The sequence below is a fragment of the Rhamphochromis longiceps genome, linkage group LG7 (assembly GCF_057381845.1).
Source record: "Rhamphochromis longiceps isolate RC_006_pf linkage group LG7, R_longiceps_female_GT1.1, whole genome shotgun sequence".
NCBI classification, from domain to species: Eukaryota; Metazoa; Chordata; class Actinopteri; order Cichliformes; family Cichlidae; genus Rhamphochromis; species Rhamphochromis longiceps.
Genome location: NC_140563.1, coordinates 8,484,011 through 8,506,653, shown reverse-complemented (window position 1 = coordinate 8,506,653; position 22,643 = coordinate 8,484,011). Strand labels below are relative to the sequence as shown.

The following is a 22,643-nucleotide window of genomic DNA, read 5'->3' as shown; positions in this document are numbered from 1 at the left end:
TTTATCCCAGTTCACCCACTGTCTTTGAGCTCTAAATGTTAGCACTGGGTAGCTGGGGTGGGGGGGAGGTCTTGGCACTGCATTTATGGCCTCCATGAGAGCCTTCCTGAACACGGTCTGAAGGTCTGCTGTTCGAATTGATTCTGGCTGTAGGGAATGATGTGCTAAGTGATTTTTGAGATGCTTTCAATGGGTCCCAAAGCAGGGCTCATATTCCCGTTTCCGGGAGAGATCGATACTGTAAAAAGCTTGAGTGAGAGAGAGAGACAGAGAGACAGAGAGAGACAGAGAGAGAGAGAGAGAGAGAGAGAGAGAGAGAGAGAGAGAGAGAGAGAGAGAGATCAAAACATCCGAAGTTACTCTGTTTAGCTGGTTGTTTTTAGTTTGTATCTCACAACTGAACAATAATAATTATTAGGTCACACATTTCCAAAAAACCTGATTTTCTATAAATGGAATAAAATGCATTCATGTTTTTATAATCAGACCACAGTGAAAGCTAAGTCCACTGAGCCTTGTGTTATAACTGTGTCTTTATGCAAAATTCTCACATCTTTACATCATGAAATTTGCAGTAATCTGGAGGGAAAAATCATTAAGTTGTCATTTTCAACTTGACTACAGACCATAGTTCCCCGTTTTGTTTTGTTTTTAAATTTCACTCTGCCTATTAAAGTCCTGCGCCGGACATTGCTCCTTACCTTGATCATGTAGTATCCTTATAGCGCTCAAAACCCCATCAGTTAGAAAAACTGAAGAAGCTTCTTCGCTGAACCCACCCTTCAAACAATCCAGGAGTAAAATATTTTCAAAATATTTTTAAACTGTAATGAAGGTGACAAAAATTTCCCGACTGGGCAGCATGTGATGGACTTTTTTTGTACTTCTTCAGCCTTCAGAGTCCAAACAGGATCAGATTATTCTCCTGGGCTCCACGTCTCCCTCCCTCGCGGATACTTGCTGGTTTGGGGCAGCAGAGGATTTTCTAGTGGACAGGTAATTAGTTGGTAAGCATCTTAACTCAGTGGCAGTATAGTAATCCATTATGCCCTCCTCCCTTTCCTTCTGCCGCCTTCACACGCAAGTCTACGGAAAATTTCCCCTGCGCCCTTTACGCACTGGACGCGCACTGCAGTGGGAATGATGAGGTCAAGCAGGACTAGTAATCCAACACTGCCCATATTTACTTTAACAAAATATGTGTTGTGGTTAAAAAAAACAAACCACAGAGGAACAAAAGCTTCGTTGTGTAATTAATATATAAAGCAAACAAGAAAAACGAGTATTTTTTTGGCTCTTATTTACCTTCTAGTGTCCGATAAAACTCCAACCGTCGTAATATCTGCAATCAGACCTACCAGCATCCAGCGGGTGTGGCTCACCGCCGCAGCCAGGCCTCAAGTTCCGCGCTCTCATCCCTGCACAGGTCCGAAAGTGTCTCCTAACCTAGGCCTCCTCTACTCCTTGTTTTATACCAGCACGCAGATGTCCCTCCAGAGCTCATTTACCTGCTGTCGGTGATTATTAGACAGATTGCAAGTGGAAAAAGTGTCATCATCCTTTCAGCTGACGCGAGTCCACTGGAGTGGGATAAGACAGGTTTGGGTTACGGCTCTGTCAAAGTTGAGGCTGAAATCCACCCGTGCGCCCTTTGTCCTCTCCATACATTATGAAGGATGCCCAGCCGGTCAGCAGCATCTCCTCCTTCTCCTTCTCCCCCTGCTGCTCAGATTACCCTGAACTAACTAACCAAACTTTACTACTTTATTGTTATAATTACCTGCTCCCCCCGCCCCTTTTAGCAACATTTGCAAACCGGGATTACGAACAGAAGGATCAGTTTAGTCAAATTTGCGAAATTCATCCCCCAGAATCGAGGACCAGAATTGAATAGTTCATCAAACTATTCATTTTTGTTTATTGTTGGTTTGTTCATTTGTTTATGTAACACATTTCAATAGAAAATAAATTCATAACAAAATAACCTGCGTAATACTGCGTGTGGTAAAGCGCCCAAACTAAACCGATGTAGGAACTGGAAACCAGAATGAGCTCAGAAGCGAGCTACTTGTCCGAAAACCGATGAATATTTCATAGGATCCTTATACGTTCGGCCTTAGTCTTCAGAGCATCTCCTCAACACACACACGGACCATCTTCGGGTATTTGTTTTCGTCTTTAATTTGAAAATCTTAAAATGATCGGATTAAAAAGAATACCTCCAAGTTTGTAGTTTTTCAGGCTCAATGTGTATATATGATGAGGTATTTTAGCCGAATTCCCGGGATAATGGTTAAGATCAAAACTGTTTATCTGCCAAAAAAACAAAAAAAACAACAACAAACAAACACTTTCTCAAGCTTCACCTTATACAAGCAGTAGACACAGGAGTTAATAACTCCCTGAACCTGAAGCATCGAAAAGGAAATCAACCATCAATGACATAGAACAGGAATAAAATATAAAAACGGAACATATATTTATATATATACATGCAGAGGCATTTTAATAGCTTTCGTCATACTTACCCGTTTAAAGAATAAACCTCCAAAGTTACGATAAAAAGAATAAAAAAGAATTCTTTTTGTGCTCTTTTGTGAAGACACGTCAACGTTTACTGCCATCCAGTGGACACAGGAGGGACACACGCTATAATGGTTATTCTGTGTGAGACGTTTCCTCCAAAATAAGACCATTTTTATTAAACCTCAAGACTTTACAGAACATCAAGAATTAAAATTTATATAATAGGGATAACACAGGAGTGACAGAGTGCATATTGGGTCAGCTCATGTTTCTAATAACAGCACAGGTGTGAATGATCACCTCTCTTTTAGAAAACAGTGTCAATCCCAGGATTGGAATAAACTGGAATAAACTTCTGACGCTGAGCTTCATTCATGACAGCCAGCATTTTCAGTATTGTGATGAGTTCGCTGATGCAACTCCATCATCTCCTCCCTGTTTCACTGCAGAGGCTGTACGGAATTTCTCTCTTGCTGATTTTCACTGATAATCCTTGTGCCAAGTCTGAAATACTCACCTGTTATTCCAAGCCAGACTGTGGCTCTTTTTATCAACACCTAGTGACTATTTTTACAACTGAACTTCACTGTAAAACAGATAACTTCATATTCAAAATCTTTTAGAGATGGATATAACTACCAAAAATGGCACATGCAACTTTTACTCTTTTTTTGATGAAGTCCCTTCGCAATTGAAAAATGAAGATGAGGAAAATATAACTGTTTTAGCTGGTGAGTCAACAGGACAGTACTAACAGGGATGCAGGGTTGTAATTACAGATAGCACTTTTCAGCCCAGATCCTAGGTCACCAATAGGTGGAGTGCGGTCCGGATTAGGACACAGATCTACAACTACATTTTCGAAGGACAGTTTCTATTTTACTCTGCGCAACTTTTCTCGTACTTATGGTAGGGCTATTATCCGTGCAACCTTTTTCTTTGTATTTATAAAGAAATTAATACGATATTAACAGGCTAACTCGGCTAACTAATATAATAATTGGCTAATAATAACTTTCATATCGTCTGTGTTCTTAAAATGTCTTTTAAGTTCACAGGCTGTTATAATTTGGTGGACGTTCATTTCAGCAACGTGTCTAATAACTGACTGGGTCCTAAAATATCTTTCTTGGTAGGACTGCTATTCTTGTTGTCCCCTTTTTCACCCTTATCTAATCACTTCTGTTATTTACTGCCTCTACCAGAGTGCATTGAGGAGTAAGACTATGTGGTCTACAGATCAGCATTAAATGACTTTTTATGAGATAAACTGTGTGGTCTGCCACTAACCAGCTCCTGTTACCCACTCATTTCCCTCGTGTCTGGCTCTCCTATGTTTCAGAAATAATGTGGAAAAGTTTCAATAAATATTTTCCTTCATTTTCGCCCAAATAATTGATGCATGTTCTCCATTTGGGTTATGTTGGTGTAACTTGTGAGCATTTTAATAGTCACAAGTGGGCGTTTTTCTTCAAAGTTGCAATAATCAGGTAATATGTGTACAGTGGGGCAAAAAAGTATTTAGTCAGCCACCGATTGTGCAAGTTCCCCCACCTAAAATGATGACAGAGGTCAGTAATTTGCACCAGAGGTACACTTCAACTGTGAGAGACAGAATGTGAAAAAAAAATCCATGAATCCACATGGTAGGATTTGTAAAGAATTTATTCGTAAATTAGGGTGGAAAATAAGTATTTGGTCACCTCAAACACGGAAAATCTCTGGCTCTCACAGACCTGTAACGTCTTCTGTAAGAAGCTTTTCTGTCCCCCACTCGTTACCTGTATGAATGGCACCTGTTTGAACTCATCATCTGTATAAAAGACACCTGTCCACAGCCTCAAACAGTCAGACTCCAAACTCCGCCATGGCCAAGACCAAAGAGCTTTCGAAGGACACCAGGAAAAGTATTGTAGACCTGCACCAGACTGGGAAGAGTGAATCTACAATAGGCAAGCAGCTTGGTGTGAAAAAATCAACTGTGGGAGCAATCATCAGAAAATGGAAGACATACAAAACCACTGATAATCTCCCTCGATCTGGGGCTCCACGCAAGATCTCATCCCGTGGGGTCAAAATGATCATGAGAACGGTGAGCAAAGATCCCAGAACCACACGGGGGGACCTGGTGAATGACCTGCAGAGAGCTGGGACCAAAGTAACAAAGCTCACCATCAGTAACACACTACAACGGCAGGGAATCAAATCCCGCAGTGCCAGACGTGTTCCGCTGCTGAAGCCAGTGCATGTCCAGGCCCGTCTGAAGTTTGCCAGAGAGCACATGGATGATACAGCAGAGGATTGGGAGAATGTCATGTGGTCAGATGAAACCAAAGTAGAACTTTTTGGTATAAACTCAACTCGCCGTGTTTGGAGGAAGAGGAATACTGAGTTGCATCCCAAGAACACCATACCTACTGTGAAGCATGGGGGTGGAAACATCATGCTATGGGGCTGTTTTTCTGCCAAGGGGACAGGACGACTGATCCGTGTTAAGGACAGAATGAATGGGGCCATGTATTGTGCGATTTTGAGCCAAAACCTCCTTCCATCAGTGAGAACTTTGAAGATGAAACGAGGCTGGGTCTTCCAACATGACAATGATCCAAAACACACCGCCCAGGCAACAAAGGAGTGGCTCCGTAAGAAGCATTTGAAAGTCCTGGAGTGGCCTAGCCAGTCTCCAGACCTCAACCCCATAGAAAATCTGTGGCGGGAGTTGAAAGTCTGTGTTGCTCGGTGACAGTCCCAAAACATCACTGCTCTCGAGAAGATCTGCATGGAGGAATGGGCCAAAATACCAGCTACTGTGTGTGCAAACCTGGTAAAGACCTATAGTAAACGTTTGACCTCTGTTATTGCCAACAAAGGTTATGTTACAAAGTATTGAGTTGTATTTTTGTTATTGACCAAATACTTATTTTCCACCCTGATTTACGAATAAATTCTTTACAAATCCTACCATGTGGATTCATGGATTTTTTTTTCACATTCTGTCTCTCACAGTTGAAGTGTACCTCTGGTGCAAATTACTGACCTCTGTCATCATTTTAGGTGGGGGAACTTGCACAATCGGTGGCTGACTAAATAATTTTTTGCCCCACTGTACGTGTTATTTAGGCCAGGTTTTAAAATGGGATCCTCTGGGAAAGAAATCCTCCAGTTTGGATTTCTTGCTATAATAAAACTTGGGAATTATATCTCTGCCTGAAATAGTTGATGAATAACAGCTCCACTTTAACTTGTTTTTTTTTAACTCTTGTGGTCAGTATAAACAAATTCTTTCATAATAAAAGACCTGTAGCAATAAAGCATTAGTATCAGGCAATGACTTTTGGCATGGTAACTGCATCAGCCCCGGGGTGTGTTTCTCTGATTTGTTGTGTTATTTGGCTTACTGCATCCCCTGTGCTGTAACAAAAATAACATTGTTTGTGTGGGTCAGAAAACTATGTGCACACACACCTGTATAGTGTAATAATACATAATTATAGCTGATATATTTTCCTTCTGGTTTTATAGTTTATGTTGGAAAACTTGGTGTTGTGGGGGATTTTTTTCAATGGAGTGAAATGCTAAGTTCGTTTTGTTTTGTTTTTTTGTTGTATTTTTCATATTGTTGGAAACAACACAGATAATATTGTAATTAAATTTAACAAATGATGTAAAGATTATCTCATCAAACTACTTCTTAAGAGGTAATATATTGATGATCACAGGCAGGTGATATAAATTAAATATTCAATTATGCCACCAACAAATTGTTCATTTACAAAAGTAACAGAGCAGACTGTTTATGACATTGTGGTTGTAATAGCATCCATAACTAAATATTTTTCATTAATTTATCTTCACATGCCTAGATGATCACATCTGTTTTGTTTTTTGAATGAGGTGTTAAGTCGTTGAACGTTACATTAACAGTAAGTTAGACATTAGGGAGGAAACTGTCCACTGCCCTGCATTTACACAGACTCTGAGCAGTGTTTCAGATCTAAAAAAGCTCTGCAGATTAATTTGGGGGATCAAGGGGTCACAGAAGGAGTAGGTAACAGACTTGCTGGCTTTAAACTAATATGCTTGTTGTGTTATTTTAATGAGACAGTTGCCTTAGCTCTGAGGTGTCCAACTCCAGGCCTCAACGGCCAGTGTGCTGCAGGTTTCAGATATCACCCACGACACTATAACTTTGCTGCATTTTAAAGAGTGGATGTCTAGGATCAGAACAGAAAAGGTTGTCTTATTTCAGAGACAAATTTGGTGTTGTAGACCCAGTTGAATATATTTAGAACTGTTTATGTCCCAGTTCAAAAAAATTCTGCAAGGATTGTTAAATAAGGATGATGTTATTGACAAGAGGCAATAACAGAAGATTGTAAACCCACTTCTGGGAACCCTACAACTGGGAACCAGTGTTATGGTTACAGTGTTGTATGTGTTATCTGATCATTTAGGAGCACATTCCTTTGTCGGTTTTCAGGAGTCATTTAATGTTGATAAATTTTGTCGGATCTGTTTGTCCCCTGCAAAGTGGGTCATTTTCACTGAGAACCAAAGAGTTGTATAATGTCAGTGTTTCAAAGCTCAGACAAAATGTGAAAATGCAAACTGCTGACGGGGTGAAAAATAAATGTGTATTCAGCAGGTTGTCTTGCTTTCATTGTACAGGGAATGCAGAATTATTAGGCAAGTTGCATTTTTGAGGAATAATTTTATTATTGAACAACAGTTTGCTGACGACACTGCTGTTGTGGGCCTGATCTCCGACAACATCGAGACGGCCTACCTGGAGGAGATTAGGAACCTGGAGACCTGGTGCCAGGAGAATAACCTCCTCCTAAACGTCAGCAAGACTAAGGAGCTGATCGTGGACTTCACTACAAAGCAGGCGAGAAATTACAAACCCCTCATCATCAGTGGCACGCCAGTGGAGAGAGTGGACAGTTTCCGATACCTGGGTGTCCACATCACTCAGGACCTGTCATGGTCCTGTCACATCAACACCCTGGTTAAGAAAGCCCGTCAACATCTCTTCTTCCTCAGAAGATTTAGAGACTTCCATCTGCCACTGAAGGTGCTCAAGAACTTCTACTCCTGCACCATCGAGAGCGTCCTGACGGCAAACATCTGCACCTGGTTTGGGAACAGCACCAAGCAGGACAGACGAGACCTGCAAAGGGTGGTGCGCTCGGCCGAACGCATCATTCAATCAGAGCTCCCTGACCTGCTGTCCATCTACACCAAGCGGTGCAAGTCCAAAGCTAGGAAGATTATGATGGACCTCTCCCATCCCAACAATGGACTCTTCTCACTGTTGAGGTCTGGGAAGCGCTTCCGCTCCCTTAAGGCCAAAACAAAGAGAATGAGGAGGAGCTTCTTCCCCCAGGCTATTCGGGGCCTGAACCAGGTGTTGGGCTGGACTCTCCCAAACACGTCACTATAAGACTGGACTCTCACACACGTCACCACACGCACCACCACACATTTCCTATCCGGTTGTTCAGTGATGACGCGACGAATCCTACTTCCGGGTCTAAAGTAGTCTGCGTTTAATATGGCTTTTGTGTTGTTAACATGTTTAATGTTATGTATTTTCTTCTATTTGATCTCAAAAAGCTCCTAAAACAGTCAGCGACCACTGTTGACCTCCCTCGGCTTTTATTACCGCTAATCATTTATTTAAGCTCAGTTTTTAAAACCTTAGGATGTAACTACAGCCCATCCCATGCAGCAGTATATGAATGGCTAACCTCGTATTGTGGATGGATTATCTCAGTTGTTCTCCTGGCTGAAGTTTGGGCCTTTTACAGCATCCTGCCATGCGATTACATTTGTTCCTGACCACCGAGAACACTCACATTAACTTTTATCGAGTGGAAAAAAAGTTAGCTTGTTTATATTATGCTAACATAGCTGTGTCGCTAGCGGTCACGTAGCAAATCATTATATACCAGCTAGCCCAACTTCAGTAACCCTACAAACGTCACTGCTATTTAGTTTTCTGTCTTCATTTATGCTGGAAGTGATAGCAGAGCTGTACGTTTTAATTTGTTTCCAAAACCCCGCAGTCAGGACATGCTATATTGTATTTAGATAGAAGCTAGCGAGCTAACTCCCTGCTAACTTCTAACTCCGTTAAATGTCATAAATTCCGTTTTCATGGATGCCTGGATGTTAAACTCAATTGTTACACCTGGTAGAGCAGAACGCTGATCATTTTATTAAAGATGAAAGACTTTAGACAGTTTTTCAACTCTCAGTAATGCCACAGTGATCGTTTGATATATGGACCTGCAGCGGAGTTTAGACCCAGACACGGCTAGTGACGTCAGACTGAACAACCGGATAATCCTATAATTTATAATCCTTATCTTTATAATCTCTTCTGCTATTTGCACATTCTTTACTGTAAATTCCTAAGTTAATTTGTAAATTTTTGTAGTAAACTGTAAATTGTAAAACTTTTCTTCTGTCATTTAATGGTCGGGCATTGTACAGCTACAAGCATTTCACCCCATGTCATACTGTGTATGGTTGTGTGTGTGTGACAAATAAAATTTGAATTTGAATTTGAACAACCATGTTCTCAATGAACCCAAAAAACTCATTAATATCCAAGCTGAATGTTTGTGGAAGTAGTTTTTAGTTTTAGCTATTTTAGGGGGATATCTGTGTGTGCAGGTGACTATTACTGTGCATAATTATTAGGCAACTTAACAAAAAACAAATATATACCCATTTCAATTATTTATTTTTACCAGTGACACCAATATAACATCTCCACATTCACAAATATACATTTCTGACATTCAAAAACAAATCAGCGACCAATATAGCCACCTTTCTTTGCAAGGACACTCAAAAGCCTGCCATCCATGGATTCTGTCAGTGTTTTGATCTGTTCACCATCAACATTGTGTGCAGCAGCAACCACAGCCTCCCAGACACTGTTCAGACAGGTGTACTGTTTTCCCTCCTTGTAAATCGCACATTTGATGATGGACCACAGGTTCTCAATGGGGTTCAGATCAGGTGAACAAGGTGGCCATGTCATTAGTTTTTCTTCTTTTATACCCTTTCTTGCCAGCCACGCTGTGGAGTACTTGGACGCGTGTGATGGAGCATTGTCCTCCATGAAAATCATGTTTTTCTTGAAGGATGCAGACTTCTTCCTGTACCACTGCTTGAAGAAGGTGTCTTCCAGAAACTGGCAGTAGGACTGGGAGTTGAGCTTGACTCCATCCTCAACCCGAAAAGGCCCCACAAGCTCATCTTTGATGATACCAGCCCAAGCCAGTACTCCACCTCCACCTTGCTGGCGTCTGAGTCGGACTGGAGCTCTCTGCCCTTTACCAATCCAGCCACGGGCCCATCCATCTGGCCCATCAAGACTCACTCTCATTTCATCAGTCCATAAAACCTTAGAAAAACCAGTCTTGACGTTTCAGCTTGTGTGTCTTGTTCAGTGGTGGTCGTCTTTCAGCCTTTCTTACCTTGGCCATGTCTCTGAGTATTGCACACCTTGTGCTTTTGGGCACTCCAGTGATGTTGCAGCTCTGAAATATGGCCAAACTGGTGGCAAGTGGCATCTTGGCAGCTGCACGCTTGACTTTTCTCAGTTCATGGGCAGTTATTTTGCGCCTTGGTTTTTCCACACGCTTCTTGCGACCCTGTTGACTATTTTGAATGAAACGCTTGATTGTTCGATGATCACGCTTCAGAAGCTTTGCAATTTTGAGACTGCTGCATCCCTCTGCAAGATATCTCACTATTTTTGACTTTTCTGAGCCTGTTAAGTCCTTCTTTTGACCCATTTTGCCAAAGGAAAGGACGTTGCCTAATAATTATGCACACCTGATATAGGGTGTTGATGTCATTAGACCACACCCCTTCTCATTACAGAGATGCACATCACCTAATATGCTTAATTGGTAGTAGGCTTTCGAGCCTATACAGCTTGGAGTAAGACAACATGCATGAAGAGGATGATGTGGACAAAATACTCATTTGCCTAATAATTCTGCACTTCCTGTATAAGGTACTTTTGACACGATGTTTTAGAAAGTATTGTACCTTTGGAGCTCTGATTGTGTTTGAAAAATGTTATTAGAAAGAAATACTTTACATTTACATACTTTACTTAATAAAATGCTTCCCCTATAAATTTTCTGACAAAACTAACTGTACACGGAAAATTTCATTTTCAAATACTTGTATGTGAAACTGTTGGGGGCAATGGGCATGAAAATTGGGCTCTTAAACTTAACATCACTGCTTTAGCCCACTTATTGACTTTTGGTCAGTACATTCCAAAGCTAAAACAAACAATTTATGTTAGTCAGCCTTTTACAGCTGAGGGCTAATAAAAAATAAAATAATGTCAAGAGACATTTTAAATCAACCAGAATAATTTGAATTAACATGCAAGAAAGATTTGTTAAAGGTTTACACTTTAATCTCAGATGAAACCCCAGACTTTTTTCCCTTTAGGCTCACCTAAAGATGCAACCATTTAAGCACAAGGATGGTAAGTGCTAAAGGCTTAGTTTTTCTGTCCTCGAAATCTTCTACAGCCCACAGACAATGAAGACACATTGAATCAAGGGGATGGAATTCTGCACTGTGATGGTAAAAGAAGAAGGCATCATTGATGTGTTGGTTGTCTCGAGGATGCAGTAATCCTGTGTGATCTGAGTGATGTCCCGTGTGCCGTTGCCATGCTGATGGATCTTATTTTTGCCCTCAACATAGACTATCCAGAGGAGCTTAGGTACACATTTGAAGTCATTCAGAAGATTCTTATCAACACTGATTGTTGTAATTCTTAAATTCCAATTTTACTGTTTGCCTTTCCACAGCAAATGCCTTTACGTATTTGTTCATGGTTTAAGAAACGTACTTCTGTGAAAAACAGTATAATGGTGGACTCTGCAAGTGCTCATCTCATGCAAGTTCATAGGGTTTTGTTTGCATATGAGCACACTGAAAGCTATGCTTCAGAAGCATGCACTCATTTTCAAAGCAATTGGTTCTCTGGAATTTATTGAGGTTGTAAATGAAGTCACATACCAGAGTTTGAGGTGTTTTATGGTTTATATTCACACACTGATCTGCAGTACAGTGTTTATGCTGTGAACTTTAATGCAGCAGTTTTTTAGCTCATGCCATGGTAAAGGTTCTGTTGTCCAGCTGTCCACAGTTCACAAGAATCGTTATTCCTCCCGGAGTATTGGTCAGAATTTAATTAAACATGCACAAAGCCATTACCTAATGAGTAAATAAATGGATGGATTGTGAACCCAAAAAGGAACATTAATGATTTTTCTGATATCTGTTTCTAACATGAGTAAGATGGAGCAATAACTGAAATAATTGTTGAGTCCTTGTAACAAACTTGATGCGTGAAATAATGAGATAAACTTGAATCTGTTTTATTTATTCATTTTTTATAATGTATGAATAACTAAAAATCAATTTAAACACAAATTTAAATGTAAGATTTGCGGTAAACCTAACAGGTTTGCTGAAGTTGATGTTGAAGGCTTAAAGATCTTAAGTTCATACACAAAAACATCTTGGTCCAGTAACCTTTATAGATCAAATAAAACTGATTTACAAGTTCACACTAGACGTTTGGGTAATTAACAGACCTTAATCAACTAAACTAAGTTAAGAGTTTAATCAACAGATTGTTCTAATTAACCTGAAACTGATTCTCAAAGTTAAAAACTGTAAAAGCATTTGAATTAACTAATAAATCTAAGTTAATTAAACTGAGATAAGCGTAAGTGTAAGAGTTATTTTACAGTGTGGAAAAGAGGAGCCAAGAAAAACCATTTCAGGTGACTCCTTCATGAAGCTCATCACGTGAGTTCCAAGAGTGTGTAAAGCCATATTCAAAGTAAAGGCTGGTTATTTGGAAGAATCTAAAATATAAAACAGGTTTTGAGTTATTCAACACTTTTGTTTACTACATAATCCCCATGTGTGTTCATTCATAGTTTTGATGCCTTTGGTGAGAAACTACAATGTAAACAGTCATGAAAATAAAGAAAAAACATTAAATGAGAAGGTGTGTCCAAACATTTGACGGGTAGTGTAAGCACCAGTCCAGCTACTAGTTTCACTTTAATATAGTCAAAAACACAGATTTTTTTTTAACTCAGAGATGCTGCAGTAAAATACTTTTTCCCTAAACTTTAAGTGTTTGCCAAGTTGGATCATTTCCAAAAAAAGTGTGCCACAGGAACAAACACACAAATTCTGGTGCTTGTTTCCACTTTTGAAACACTGTTTCATTGTTGACTTGATCTTCCCTGTTCCTTTAACAGTCCGGATAAAGTCTCAGCAAGTTTTTCCACACACAGCGGTCACAACTGTACTCTCATTTGTTGCACTGAGTTTCATAGTTTGAGGCTCATGTTTTGTTTGTATTTGAATGCTCATAAAAGGTGTTGACAAACGTTTTGTTTGTCAACACAGAAATATTGAACTTTATGAGGTTAAGATGACATAACACACTCACTTCACTTCCATGATCGCTCCCCAAATGCTCAAGAAATCAAAATAGAACTACCATCTCCAAAGGTTGATTCTGTTCATCTGGACGCAGCGTTTTCAGTGGGAGAAACGTTTCGTCATTCATCCAAGTGACTTCTTCAGTCTCAGCTTACTGCAGGTTTCCCCAATCTTATAAACGCCACATTTGCATAATGACTGAAACCAGCCCACTGAAGGAACAATGGGCTGGGAGGTCACCTGCAGTCAGCTGAGACTGAAGAAGTCACTTGGATGAGTGACGAAACGTTTCTCCCACTGAAAACGCTACATGCATCCAGACGTTAAAACTACCATCCACAGAAGCATTTAAAAAAAAAAAAAAAAAAAAAAAAGTGTTTTTTTTTAAATAAATCACACTAAACAATAATTTTTTTGTTTATTTCTTTCAAGTTACAAGGGAAGCACATATATTCATTTTTTGCCTTTTAAAATTTTGGGATATCTTGAACTGTATCATGGAAACAGGGCATAGGAAACTAAAAAAAAAAAGTATTTTAAAAACCAAACAAAAAAAACAAAAAACAAAAAATAAAAATACACATTCAAACAAATTTAGGCATCAAATATATGCGTTCCAGTAAAATACATAACACAACAAGGAATCCAGGGCTGACAAACAACAAGTGGTTTGTTTTCTGTTGCAAATGAAAACCAACTGTGACATCATGTCATCTTAAGACCAACACCCTCATATATTTGGTTATCGAGCCGAATTAGAGCAATTCTCACCTTTCTTTTTAAAATCACCATATCAAGAAGAAGTCTGACATGCAGTTTTTACCACCTTAATTAAGGTATCACCCTCTTGCAAGACACCACAAAAGAGAAACGGATCTTTTTTCTTTCTTTCTTTTTGTTTTTAAATTCATTGAATTTTTGACTCAAAAAACGAGAAATGGCTCCTTTTGATGGTGATATGACTCTAATTATGTTTTCTTTCACAGGGAAAAAACAAAACAGCAAACTGATCTGTAATGCAATGAGCACAGGTTGCAAACAAGATCAGGGTGCCATCACAGCTCTGGTAACACCTCCGCCACACGAATGCTAGCAGGCACATAAAGCTTTTCATAAAGCAGGAAAAACGCTGAAACTGTCCTCTCAAGAAGAAGAAGAAGATTCTGAAGAGTGTTGTGTCCAAATTGAAGTTTAAACTAATCTGAGATTCACCACTTGAGAGTTTGACCATTTGAGGAACTTTTATCTACTCAGCTTCACTCTTTATCCATAACCCAGTTTAAGCTGGGGGGGGCATGACACTACAGCCTGTAAGATTCATTAGATTTTGGTCCCACCATTTTTCGGAAAAACAGGCCACCAAGAGCATAAAAAAGTGAATTGGAAACAGAGCGCTTCTGTCTGGCAGCAGAAATCGCTTTTGATTGAGATGTTTATGTAAGAGGGAAAAAAAAAAAAGGAGGGGGGGGTGCAGAGGAGCAGGGCTGCAACACGCCTCTAAAGACTTGCAATTCTCCCCGTCTTCATCAGGACAAGAAGTCTTTTTAAACTAGTGTGTAAGTATTAAACCATACATTATGATAGGATTCACCAACCGCGAAAAACTAACTATCCCTACGCAAGTCAAACACCTATTATAGTTCAACACAAGCAATAGGCAAAGTTAAGAAGTCCGACGATTCACCGAGAAAACCCGGATAACGCGTGACTCACAGAGGCGTCCCCTTCGTGTCTATAGCGATACAGCTCCACAAAGCCCTACACAAACTTTAACTGTGTCATGCCACAATATACAAAGATACTCAGAGAATGACAAACGCTTTCCTAAAACGGAGAGGAAGAGGAGGAGGAAGAGGAGAAGGAGACGGGTGCTGAACAAAAGAAGTGTCGGGATTATTGAACCTCCTCTTCTGGTTTCTCCTGAGCATCGGAGGGGGAGCCGGGGCGCCAAAACAACACAGATTATCAATGGATTACATTCATGCATGCACACACACGCACACACACATCTAGACACACGCACATGCTGTGGTGTTTTGTGTGGCTCATGGTTGATGTGCCGCTTGCTTGTTAAGTGTATGACGTGCCTGCAGGTTGCACAGAGGGCACGGGTCTGTACACATGACCGCACGCTTGTGGCCTTCTGCTCCTTCAAAGTGATGCTTTTAATGGCAACTCCTCATCGTGGCAGTGTCAAAAAGATGAAGATGGGGGACAGGTAACTTAGGGGGAAAAAAAGGAAAAAACAAAAAACAAAAACAGGATTCCTCTCTCCTTAGAAGCAGAGACTGCTCTGAATCATGGATGTCCTCCTGGCAGTCTTCTGTCAGCGTGGAAAAAATGCCTCATGAAAAGAAAAAAAAAGAAAAGAAAAACTTGAGCGTTTTAGAACGAAAGGTGGCGAGGTGAGGCCTGTGGTACACAGTCTAGTTTTGTGCTGATGGCTCTCCTCCTCTGCCGGCCTCACAGCTCAGTTTCGGTGGTCGGAGCAATGTATAAACGTCGGCTCGAGCCACAAAAGATCAACCCGGTCTAAACTGGGGCTTGGGACGAAGGAGGAGGAGGAGGAGAAGAAGAACAGGAGGAGGAAGATGAAGGAGGAAGGAAGGGCAGGTGGCAATGACTTCCTAAGTAAGAGTGAATATTCTGCAATATCATACTGCAAATCCTCGTGTAGCAATAAAAATCCTTGTGTTGCTGTAAAAAAATTGTCTTGTTTAAATATGAATATAGTACTGAGTTTCTGCTCTTTTTAGGAAATGACAGTCTGCTGTGAGGTGAAGGCGGCTCCACCTTCACTACAACTCCATATCCTGAGCCTCGTCCTCCGAAAAGTCTGACATGGAGCTCTCAGAAGATGAGTCGCCTCCTCCTTCCTCCTGCTCCTTTAGCGCCTCCTCCGTGGCGTACTTCTGGATGTACTCTGAAAGAGACGCACAAGTCGAGCAGACTTGATGATGACAAACGTGGCACAAACCCATTCCGTGCACATTTTCAAGCTAAGCATTGATAAAATATGATTTTAAATACAAAATTTTGGAAAATCTGGTGCAGGTTGACGTACAAATCTGACATTTTGGGTATAAAATTCGTAGTTTGATGTTACAGCGCTGTATGAACATTTGTGTTTTCAATCATGTGTGCGCAAACTACCTTTGATTTTGTGTTTATAATCCTCTGGCCGGTGCAGGTACATGGCGGCTGCATCCCCATTCAGAGGATCGATGGGGTTGGGGTAGGCGAGCAGCTGAGGGAGGAACGACTCAAAGATGTTGGTGAGGTCTGGTGGATGTGAGGTGAAAAATTACAGTCAGTCCAGAAAATAACAAAGCTGCAGAGAAACGCCAACAACATGCACGAGCACTCCTCACTAGTGCTCGTCTATGCTTCTGTGTTTAACCTCCCTGGAAATGCAACTACACGTCACATCAGTGCAGTGCAACTATTCTGATTGGCCTGTTCAAGACCACTGACTCCCAGGAGCAAAAGATAACATAAAAAATGCTTTGGACCAAGTATAAAACAAGAGGAAATTACTACAAGGTAATTAGCACATGTAGAGTATTAAATGCTGATAATTACATCAGCTACTTACATAAGTTGGGCTGTACGTCTACAAAGAATCACAGGAAATCTAAAGCAGACTTTATTTGAAGCAGTCCGTCCATTATGTGTGCACCTATAAAAACGCCCACTAGGGGTCTCCCTTGCAAAGAAAAGTTCACTTCACAGAGCTGTTTTGTTTCCTCTCTGGTTATAAGCAACCTTCACTTCAAAGTGTGAGTGGATGATGACGAAGGAACTGCTCAGCCTTTAATGACCTTTATAGCAGCATTCAGCTCACTGTACATACAGCACTGCACAGGGTGAGGCGTTTTTCTCATTTACTAATCTACTAAACCAACCACATATAAGTTATATGGATATTAAATTACAGTGTTTCCTACAAAAAAGTCTTTACCTAGAATATTTTGCAATTTATTTTTTCATTTGTCCAAAGTGGCCACTACTGGACAATACACTGGCTCTTATTTTGAAAGTTCAGTTGCTGTTAACCAGGTAGTTCTGGAGCTTCCCGTGTAACATTTCCCTGCAGGCAGACTGGTCAGGTTGTTGTTACAGCACTGAATGTAAACCAGCTCTTTCTCCGTTTCCACTTGATCGGACAAACTCCAACTGCAGGCAGTGACGGCAGCCTCTGTTCTGCTCTGTAGAAGTGCTGTGAGTTCTCCAACCAGAACCTGCCACAGGTGGAGAACCTCAGGCTTTTTACTCCAAGGATTCAGAGCAGAACAGGAGCTACTGTCACCAGCTTGTGCAATTTAAAGAAAAAAGGTCAAAAGGTCACATCACAGCACCCTATATTACAACTCTATCATCATCATCAGGAAGTATTTTTAGAGCAGCCAAGGAAACTTTAGGACAGACTGAAGATGTAACACCAATTATTGGCTAATTTAATATCTTATTATGTCATTGTGATAGCCTCTTTCACGCCGTCAGGCTAAAACTACACTCAGATACATAATTAAGCAAGCACTGTTCTCAGTGAGAACATCCATTAAATATACATGCTGAAAGCCAGTATAATCAGTATTAAGGAGGCACAAAGACGTCACTGTAATGCTACAATGATAATGCTTCAACTGGGGCTACTGACTGTAACCTTCCATTTGTGTAGATGTTGAGTCAGTTACAGCTTAAGATTATTATCTATGTGGAGTTGTCGTCACAGTGGTGTTACAGCACCCACGGAAAACACTCAAACGCATATAGAGGTGTTTTCACACATACAGCACTTCTAGAAAACAAACACAGCTGTGGATCACAAGCAGACTGAAAAACAGAAATGTACCTTGTGTCCATGAATGAAACAGTTGACCTAAACTTTGAGTTTATTTACACTCTCACATAAAAGACAACTCCACTCCAGCTGAGTGTGTGTAAAGACCTCTTAGTCTCGAGACCTGACCCATCTACTGGTGCTCAATGCATGACCTCAATAGCAGCAGCGGTTATCACTGAAGTGTAAGCCGATTAAACCGAGACGCTCTGCCTGAAACCGCGCTGCAGAGGTGCAGCACAGGCCGCTCGGTCATTGTTTTTATTGGCACCAGTCAGAGTATGTGTGTACCTACCATAGAGAGCTGTCCACGTCTGGTTAATGACATCTAAACATACAGTTCCTGACCTAAAAATAAAAAAAAGACAAAACAGTGAATAAACTACACACAAATCGTTAGATAGAACCAATGATTTTATGTAGGAGTGTTTGTGTGCTGAAACAATTTCCTATCACATAACCGTCAGGCCGTGCATTTAATCTTCCCCATATTCACCGGATAAATGATCATTGATGTTTGAATCTGTCCTACTTACGCTTCATCAATGTTGGGATGAAAGATTTTGTTCATAAATCCTGAAAGAAAAAAAAAAAAAAAAAAAAAAAATGCAGATTTTTTCCCCACGTTTTTAAGTTGTCTACTGTTTTTTTTTTTTTTTTTTACAGTGTAAGGTGAGTTCAAATGTTTTATACCTATTGAAGGTGATTTGAAGGGGTACTTATCAGGCAGGTCCACCCGGACCTTCCACACGCCTCCTTCATACGGCGCTAAAATAAAAACATATTAATTATCCACATGTCACATGAAGCTTTTAATATATGTTTAATATAAGTGAAATGACAAAAAGCTGGTTAACGCTGGGTCTTACTTCCAGGTGGTCCGTGAAACTTGACCACAAACTCATTGAGTCCACTAAGGATGGTAACCTCGTGCTTGCTCTCGATGCTGACGCCGGGTTAAGGAAAATGCTACAAACAAAAACAAACAAACAAACAAAAAACAACAGCGAACAAGCTGGAAAAGTCACACATGATCACATATGGTTGTTTTCTGTTTATTTTTCCCAGCTGGGCTGCTGTGTCTGCCTCTTTCCATGTGAATTTGTCTGGGCAGAGGTCACGCGTGGGTTCAATAACATTAGCCGTAATAATGAGATCAATAATGCAGCGGCCTCTGTCAGACAAGCAGCCTGCTTCTAAAGTGAAAACAGGCTCACGGTGAGACAGGATGGAAAGATACTAGCAAGGGCAGAAAGTTTTCTACTGCACACATCCTTTCAGCGCAGAGAAAGGCACAAACACGAACCTGTGACACGTTCTGCTTAGTTAATAATCACAGCATGTGGTGACAGCGAGAGACTGAGTCAGCTGTCTTGACAGCGGTGCAGAAAGGTGGAGTGTGTTTAATCTCAGCGACTGTGTGAATGTGACACAATGACGGAAAAACAGAAAGGAAGAAACCACAAAAGTAACAGTTGCGCCCTGTTTCATCACCTCATCGTAAATCCTCCTGTCCTCACCATTCCAACAATCTGAACAAGGCAATGTTCACATGCTAATTTAGTTACATTTCTCAAGCACAAATAGAGCTACACGGCCTGAATGCATAATAGCCAGAAGCAAAGAGACTAAACATCCAGCAGAGCAGACGGTGGTTTAGAAAAAAAAAAAAAAACGGAAAAAAAAAAAAACCACTGACCAAGACAGGGAAGCTCTAAATGTGATCCGAGGGAACAGCTCCTATAAATAAAACCTGTTGTAGATGTACGCTTGTGCAGCAAAGCAGAGCAACTCTTGTGCTTTTTTAGCCCCTACAGGGTTATCCATAGAAACCTCACCAAGATTTATTACACAAGGCAATTCCTATATTTGGACAGAAGCTTGCAGAGCACCTTATCAGCTCCTTTTGACACAAAGATATGAAGGATTTATTTATTCTTTTAATTGTTTTCTTCATCACACCAAGCACATCTTTCCCATCTTCACTGGCACAATTAAACCTGACACCAGCCATACAGAATCGCCTCACCTACAGCACATGTGGAAGTACATTTCGAATGATATAATCTGTCACAGTGATTCAGTCTTACATATTCGATTTAAAGACACAGCGTGAAACTATGAAAGGCATCTACTGTTACACGCTGCTGCTGCGGCGCTCTCTGTTTGGGAACTGGTGAAACGAGATCCACAGCAGCAACACCTGATGGGTCCCAACATGTTTTTCCTCAGTGACTCCTATTATCCAATACTGAATTTCTCATCTCACTCAGCTAATAAAACACAGGAATCTTATTTTGTACCAACCCCCCACATACAAAATACCTCATTCTTACTTCCTAATACCAGGTTACATTGGTGTTATGAAACATTAAACCCACTGTACACCTTATATGTGGCTCCTGCTAAGTTAAAAAAAACTTCACTGTTATCAGGAAAATATTAAAATAACGATAGTATGAATGTGGCAAAGCTTCAAGGAACGAAAGGAAGTGCTGACTTAATTAAAATTAATCAAGGCATTGACATTAATAAGAACTTATTAGATCTTCTAAATATGTACGTTGAAAACTTTTTGGACCACAAGGAAAAAATGAAGCATATAAAATGGTTTTGTTTATCCATTAGACAAAAACCACATGTAATACACACTTCTGCTAAATAAAGTAACAAAGACTTATTGCCTTAACTATCTGTGGATCAGTTGAGCTTACATGCACAGGTCATCCCTCAAAAGGCATTGTTGACCCATAAAACAAAAAACAAAAAAACCTTGTTAAATTTCAACTTTATGGCGACCTCATTTCTTTAAATGGAAAAGTAGATGTTTTCGGTTTGTTTGGTTTTTTAATGAACGCTGTTCAATACTGAGTCATGTACTTCCCGAGGTGTGTGTCTGTGGAGGTGATAGATGAGTGTGAGTGAGTGCAGCCCTGTCCCTGCTCCCAGCCCCCACCCCCCTTTGCCCCCCCAACACACACAGAGCATGCTTGTTGATCCTCGATCAGCTGTGTGAAAGAAGCCCCGCCCTCTACCATGTTCCGGATGGTAACAAGGTGGCCAATGAGAGCGCAGCATGTAGCTGCAGGACAAAAACAAAACAATTGAGCCTCACGCTGTCAGAAAAACCTTTCAAGCAGAAACTTCAGCAGGTCACTGCAAACAATTACTAAACCACACAAGCATTTATACGAATATAAGAAACGCAGGTATAAGTCGATAAATGAAAACTGCGGAGGGGGGAGAGGGGGAGTAATTATGTAAAAATAAAGATCACGATCACTTTGGTTTGTATTCCTTTTTTTCCCCCTCATTCAGACTGAAATTAAACTAGTTTTGCTTCACATCCTGCTGGAGAATCTGTGCCAAATACGCCATCCGTGACTACTGTGTGTACCATTTGTGATTTGTTTGTCTTCAGTTAGAAGGATTGTTTTCATTTGGACAACAAATTAAATAAATAAATAATAAATAAGCAAAAATTATTAAAGTATTGTTTTATGTTCTCTGATGTTAAAGAGCGAAAGGTCGTTAGCTGTCGGCTCTGCATTTTTCAAAGATCGTCTCCACATCGACCTTAATTGTTCTTTCTTTGGTGATAGCATGCTACACAGCTAGCTTCCTCGGCGTCAACGCTACCAAATCACAAATAAAGGAACGTGTCCTTCCACATATTTGTTTCCAAAACGTACAAAACCCTTCGCCATGACTTCCCAGTGTGCTGTCAGTCCTGTGGGAATCACATTTTAGAAGCCAGTGGGCTAACTATAGACGCTATCAGGCTAACGCTAACAGTGCCCAAAGCTAACACAAGAGTTAGCAGCCAGCGTTGTATTGCGACAGTTTCCGCTGCTAATTCTCTATCGATACAAACAGGACGATAATGCTAACGTAGCAGCGAGCTAACGCTTCACAACAGGCGGTGGAGTTCACTCAAAAAACGTTAAATAAGCGTCCTGTTCGCCATTCTGCTAACCGAGCTAACGTCCAGACTCGGTGGAGACACAGAGCTGTCTGTTAACGTTAAAGTCTTCATACTTTTTTTCAGAATCTCTCAATCTCACACAGCTGCCAGCCACCTCATATATATTATATATACACACACACACATACACATACACACTTACAGAGCACCCATCGAGAGCAAATTATGTAATTAAGCACTACCACAAAGCTAACAGCTGATCATTAAGATAAAAGAAAAAAAACCACCAGCTTGTGTTTATATACTGTAAAGGATACAGTTTCACCACGTCGGTATCCATTCGCCTCTTTCCCGGACTTGGAGACGACATTTTTGTATTCCTTTCAGAAGTGAGCTAAAAATACTGCGGCTACTCAGCTACCTCAACCTCTCAGCTTGAAAATACCAAGAGAAGCTCCCCGGTCTCTATCAGCAGCCTTTCCACAATGTCCATACACGATATCCCAGCTGCAACATCGCCCACTTTTTTCCTCTCCCTCTATCAGCGGCTCCTTGCCTGACCAGCTTGTGTCCTGTCCTGAAGACTCTCTGCCAGTGACATCAACCTCCAGCGACTAGAGCGAGCAGAGGAGGGGCTGAGCTATAGAAATACAGCCGAAGGACAGGGCCATACTGTCAGCATTCCGCCTCTCAACCACTTTAACTTACTGCGGTGGAGCATTTCTGCAAAGACAGGAGATCAGGAGGAGATAAGGTTTAAGGAGAGACATTAACTTCTGGGTCATTTTAACGAGTCTGCTCGCATAAAACTCAAAAAGAAAGTGCGTGCTG

The 22,643-nt window shown here is 40.7% G+C and overlaps 1 protein-coding gene across 1 annotated transcript; it reads right to left on the bottom strand.

Annotated features, from left to right (window-relative positions):
* Positions 1–14,490: 14,490 nt before the first annotated feature.
* Positions 14,491–22,414, bottom strand: LOC146664710 (ubiquitin-conjugating enzyme E2 H-like). The gene is made up of 7 exons (XM_085411941.1): positions 22,130–22,414; positions 18,757–18,833; positions 18,581–18,655; positions 18,424–18,463; positions 18,183–18,235; positions 16,198–16,326; positions 14,491–15,967 (listed from the first exon to the last, which is right to left on the bottom strand). The coding sequence occupies exons 1-7, from the start codon at positions 22,180–22,182 to the stop codon at positions 15,843–15,845; spliced, it is 552 nt and encodes a 183-aa protein (XP_085268067.1). The 5' UTR covers positions 22,183–22,414; the 3' UTR covers positions 14,491–15,842.
* Between the last annotated feature and the right edge of the window lie 229 nt (positions 22,415–22,643).